The 6,085-nt window shown below is 44.9% G+C and overlaps 1 protein-coding gene across 1 annotated transcript; it reads left to right on the top strand.

Moving 5' to 3' along the window:
* The first annotated feature begins 1,745 nt into the window (after positions 1 to 1,745).
* LOC102838536 (glycophorin-C-like) lies at positions 1,746 to 3,831 on the top strand. Its single transcript, XM_006874053.1, has 2 exons — positions 1,746 to 1,782; positions 3,635 to 3,831. Exons 1-2 carry the CDS (start codon positions 1,746 to 1,748, stop codon positions 3,829 to 3,831), a joined length of 234 nt encoding a protein of 77 aa, XP_006874115.1.
* Positions 3,832 to 6,085: the final 2,254 nt, after the last annotated feature.

Below are 6,085 nucleotides of genomic sequence, written 5' to 3'. Positions count from 1 at the left end.
TTGCCCCTGGTTGACAGGAGTTTCCAAATAACACAGAGTATGAAGAAAGACCGGGCAATCTATTTCCAAAATTTAGCCAATCTATAGACTACAACAGAGTCTTCTAATACAGTACTGGAAGAGGAGCCATTTCTGTTGGAAGATATTCAGAATATGCCGTGACAACAACAATGGACTTGGTGTACCAATTGTTGTTGTGTAAGTGCCGTCAAGTCAGTTCCAACCCACAGCAACCTTGTATAGGGTTTCCAAGAAGCACCTGGTGAGTTTGAACTGCCAACCATGCCATTCAAAATGACTTATGGTCCTGTGCTTATCCTACAGCGCCACACTAGGACTAGACAATATTTAATTCTGGATGCTATGTCATACATGGCTCTTGTTCACATACTGCATCTCAGTGTCCAGTATCACCCAAGTTTCCCTTCATTTTAATCCAGGTCTTAACTAGGGTGAAATTCTGCCTAGTTCTTGTTTTCCCTTTGCCCTGACTCTTGATGTGTATCCATATTGTCCTGTTCCTCACCTTCCCATCATTTGATCTCCTGCCCTGGACCTCCAGCCTAACCCTCTCCCCTTCTTTTCTAAGCATTTCCACTCCTGGCTCTAGATGCCACTAGTTGGTTTTATGTCCAAAAGAGGTATCTAGTAATTGCATTGGAAGAAGAACCTCATAATGAATTTTTAATATGTGTAGCCACTGCAATGGGAACACAGGATATCCACTTTAGCCCTGATATTTCCATGGTCTAATAATGATCCTTTTTTCCTGCTGCTCATATAGAGTGACCGGAGGTTAGAGTGCAGTTTTCCTTTGTCCTTGCCACCCCAGCCCTTGGCCAGACATTGAAGTTGAGAAGATCATACTCAGAAACTTGTATTATCGCACAGGTCCCTTTCTAAAAGACACGGCAAGGTCAGCAGTTCAAACTCACCAGGTGCAAAATTCTACAGTGAGACTTGTTGTTCTTAAGTGCCATCACGTCAGTTCTGACTCATAGTGACTCTGTATAGGGTTCTCAAGGAGTGGCTGGTGAGTTTGAAATGCCTACCTTATTGTTCAAACCAACCTTGTGGTCTAGTGTTTTATCCCACAGCACTTAGGAGGATTGTAATGGAGATATGACAGTGTAGGAAGAGAGAAAGTCATTCTTTACTATCATGTTGGGCTGAGGTGGGCACTCTCTTGAATGAGCTGTGTGATTTATAGGCAGAGCATTTCTGGAAGCTTCAGTGAAGTGGACTACTAAAATCATCTGCCTCCTAAAATTGATGTGAAGGTTACTAAGTCAACACTTGACATGAACAGACAATTCACAAAGGATGTATCATTGTTGTGGAGAAAATTGGAGTCCAGAGAAGTAGATAATGCTACTAACAATCATAGTCACACTATAGGTAGTTACTGAGTATCCCTATGTATAGGACCTGCTCTAGTGAAACTTTGTCTCCCCTTTCGGTTCCAAGGTGCCCTTGGCCCTAGTCAGTGTCTAAGAAGGTCTGGGGCCAGGGTCTGTGCATCTCAGGCCATAGGTCTGTGCATCTCAGGCCATAGGTCTGTCTGTGTCCCATGCTGTTGTCTGCTCTTCCTAGGCCAGTGCATGGTCTCTCATCCTGAAGTCTCTGCCCATCTATAAGAGTGGGGCGTATGAGGAGGAGAGTGGGGCAGCAGGCAAAGGCGGCTGGCATGGGCTTCCTTTCCTCACCTTGGTTGTTCTGCCTTATTCACAGAGTTCTACCGAGGGATGGCTTCCACCGAGACTGACATCGCCATCATTGCAGGTGAGCTGTCCTTGGTCTCTGAAGCAGCGGGAGGGTCAGGGGAGGAGGAGGGTTATTTGAACTGGGGGTGGCCTTTGGAAGGTGTGTTTCTCTTCTCAGTGGTAGATTCCATTGTGGAATGAAAAAGATCTCAACTGGATCCAAGTGGAGAGGCAAGGCAACAAGGCTGGAGAGAGAGGGACTCTGTCTGTTGAGGTCTGGGGGTGAAGGTGTGTTTGTGTACGGGAGTGACAGGGGCTTGCGGATTCCTCCCCCATCTCCTTCATCCCACACTCTTCTTGCCATCTTACCTTCATCCTTCACTAAATACAAATTTGACCCTGTATTGGCCTTGCTTGGAATCCCCGCTGGCTCCCCATCGGTCAAACTTGTGCTCTCAAATTGTGTTTTAAGAACAACTAGGTTTCCTGAAATCCACATTTTTCATTAGTTCATGAGTAGTTCAAGGGACTTCTAAATTAAACTAAATTAAGCAATTAAAGACACCAATTTAGGCCCTTCCCTTTATCAGGAAACACTATTGACACTGTGCAGATGCAAGCACTCAAGTGGAGGCAGCAGAAGTTTGGTAAATTGACCTACACACAAAGATGGGTCTTGGGAGCAGCTTTAGCCTCCCACTATCACCATCAGCCCCGTTGGTGGTGGTGGTGGTGGTGGTGGTGGTGGTGGTGGTGGTAGACCGCCTAATTGATTCCCAACTCATAGTGAACATGGATAGGATTTCCAAGGCTGTAAATTTTTATGGGAGTAGAAAACGACTGGTAGATTCAAACTACTGACCTTATGCTTAGCAGCCCAGCTCATAATCTACACTACTGGAGGGAGGGGTCCCCCAAATAAACACACTGTCTAAGAAAGGACAGAGGACTTGTTCTGCAGCAAAATAAGTGTCCAAACCTCACACTAGCCCTTCTCCTTTGAGACTGTTGACTTAGCCCCTTCTAGAAATTCTGGAGTAGGCACCCTGTACCTTACCAACCATAAGGCCCCTAGTGATCTGGCCTCATAGACAAATCCTTAAGTCTCACTTCCCAACCTCTTTGGTGGAATAAGAAAGGACTAACTTCTCCTAAAACACTCTTCCATTGTTTACACCTGTGACTCCTACAGGATTCCCTCCCTCCTCAATCTTTTTCTGGCCATTCCTGATCCACTTTGTATACTCACCTCAGCATCATTTCCCAGGAGAGAATGGGGGCTGGATGGGGCAAAGAGCAGTCATCATTCATTTGAGAAATACAAATTGCAATTTACCCAACTTGCCCCCAAGAAGAATTAGTAGACCCCATATACATACACACATATTGCACCAAGGGCAATCCATTGGTACAGTTTGCTTGGGACTTTGTGGGTTTGGCCCTGCAAGTCCTTTGTCCCAGGAAACTGCTGGGATGGGAATGTTCTGGCTTTAAGACTGAACATCCTATAGTCTTTCATGGCAATGAACATAAGTGCATTGTGTGCTTTATGCATCTGCTGTGCTGATCGTGTACCTGTCTACTTGAGTAGATAGCATAGAGCAGGGAGCAATTCTGGGATACTATTCATGCCTCCATATGAAGGGTGCAGTGTAAGTAGGGAGGGGCTACATGGAGGAAAGAAGCAGGGGACAGAAGAAGAAAGAAAGGAAAAAAAGGGAAGAGAGACTGGGTGATTTTTGATAGACAGATATAAGGGAGAGAACACACCAGGTGGAAATTTGAGTGAGGATGAGTAGATATACAGGCATGGTATGGCTTGTCCCAGCAGTGTGTTTATTCTGGGCAGAACTTCTGTGTATCCCAACCTCGTGCCCAGACCCTGGGACTGCCTGGACTACACAGACCCACGCATTTCATCCTACCCACAGGTGTGATTATTGCTGTAGCCTTCATCCTGATCTGCCTCCTGGTAGTCACGCTACACTACATGTGCCGGCACAAGGGAATATATCACACCAATGAAGCAAAGGGAACAGAGTTTGCTGAGAATGCAGATGTGGCTCTACAGAATGACCCTGCCCTCCAGGATGCCTGTGACAGTATCAAAAAGGAGTACTTTATCTGAGGGGCACAAGACTTCACCTCTCTCTGCCCCTGCTCCAACTCCATGAAAGAAGATGTACCTCCCACCACCTGCAGTCGCCACCACCAGACCTGATCATGGAGCATCTACATTTTCAAAATGTGTGCCTCAAAAAGTAAAGGTCCTGACCAGAGCAGAGAGGAGGGGGCAAACCCCACAAGAGGTACCAGGAGTGCAGTGGCCATCGTATGGATTTCCTCTGCCCTGCCAGAAGTAGAACATGTCTGAATGTCATCTTCCTGAGCAATTCATTCTGTCATTGCATATGAAGCCTTGCTGGGTGGGCGAGTCAGGGGGCTGGAGGGAGAAATGAAGGGAGTTGTCCATTACTGACTGGAGGCAATCGTCTCAAAGGTTTGTACTTGACAGCAGCAGATGCCAATGCTAAAAGGCACCTTTCTCTCCTATTACTCCAATACATGATTGAAAATAAATTTAAAATGTAACCAAATATTCTGAGTTACACAGTATCACTGTCATTCATGGGAAGAGAGATTGTCTGGGGAGAGAGATGAACAACCACTCAGTGTTGCTCTTCACCAACAATTGCGTGTTGTTCAAAAGAAATGGTGAGGAGCTGGGAGACTCCATTTCTATCCCAGAGTGTCACAGGACATCATCCTTTGCGAGCTGCATGAAATAAACATAAAGGTGAGCTGTCCCTTTAAGAATGAGAGTGTCCAGGTGGCCAGGCCACTGACTAAAGCATTGATTTTGTAATGGGTAGCATTGGGTAAAGCAGATTACTAATATAATCTATTCTGATGTAAATCAACTTTAGCAAAAGAGACACGTGATAATAATTACTGACAACGGCACCAGCAAATGTGAGCACTGATTCCTTGAATGTGAAACCTAGCTCTGGATGCTATGTCACAGGTGGAACTTGTTCAGTGCCTGGGATTTTGGGCAAGTTGCTTGGCCTCTCTGACCTCAACGCCCTCATCTCTGAATACAGGTTTTATAATATGGTGGTGGTGTGCCATGGAGTCGGTTCTGACTCATAAAGACCCTGAGGCTGTAAATCTTTATGAGAGCAGAATGCCTCATCGTTCTCCTGTGGAATGGCTGGTAGTTTCAAACTGCTGACCTTGAGATTAGTAACCACACAACCCTACCAGAGCTCTTTACAATATGGTGGCTCTTATGATAACCACCAGTTGGTGTCAAGTCAGCTCCATCTCATGGTAATCCTATGTATGTCAGAGTATAACTGTGTTTTGTAGGGTGTTCAATAACTGATTTTCTTGGAAGTAGATCACAAGACCTTTCTTCCAAGGCACCTCTGGGTAAACTCAAATCTATAACCTTTTCATTAACATCTAAGTGCACAAAGTGCCTGCACCAGTCACGAAAAAGTTGATCTACTTTCAAAAATCAGCCAATGAATAATACCCAATAGATCAAAACAGTTTCAATACAGAACTGATCATGGGTATGACAGAAGACCAGGTAGAATTTTGTTCCATTGTGCATGGGTTGCCATAAATTGGTGGCTGACTTGATGGCAGAAAAATTGCATAGAGTGTTCAGTGTTCACTATATGCTAGTGTCAATGACTAATGTTGAATTTACAGTGCATATGTTTTGTTTAACAAAAGTTTCAAATTTCCATCGTTTAGGAGCTGTTCTTAACAAATAGTCATAATTCAAAATGAATAACATTTACATAGAAGAACACATTAACCATCCTCCTCCATGTGAACTTTTCTAAGACTTAACAGCTCAGCAGTCTGAGAGATCAAGACAAAGGACTGAACTTAGGGGCCTTGGGACTCCTTTGGGCATCTGGTATACATTAGAAAGTTCCTCACCACTTTCCATAGGATGATAAGGAGAATGAAATCAAGCTCAAAGACATAGGAATGATGAGACTGTGCTGGGGAGAGAAGCAGGGAGACCTCCTAGAACACTGAGTGGTATGAACCCCAATTTTCGCATCTGTAAAGTAAAGACTTGGGCTTACATCCATGTGTCACAAAATATGTTGTTGTTGTTGTTGTTTTCAGGTGCCATCGAGTCGGAACCAACTCATAGCGACTCTATGCACAGCAGAATGAAACAATGTCCGATTGTGGGCCAACCTCACTACCGCTGGCACACTTGACGCCATCAATGATGCCACCTGGCCGATCCATCTCGTTGGCAGTCTTCCTCTTTTTCTCTGACCCTCCATCTTACCCAGCATGACATCCTTCTCCAGCGACTGTTCCCTCCTGACAATATGTCCAAAGTA

This window comes from Chrysochloris asiatica, unplaced genomic scaffold, assembly GCF_000296735.1.
Source record: "Chrysochloris asiatica unplaced genomic scaffold, ChrAsi1.0 scaffold00260, whole genome shotgun sequence".
Lineage (NCBI taxonomy): Eukaryota > Metazoa > Chordata > Mammalia > Afrosoricida > Chrysochloridae > Chrysochloris > Chrysochloris asiatica.
Note: the sequence above shows the minus strand (reverse complement) of the source record. Positions and strands in the feature narration are given on the sequence as shown.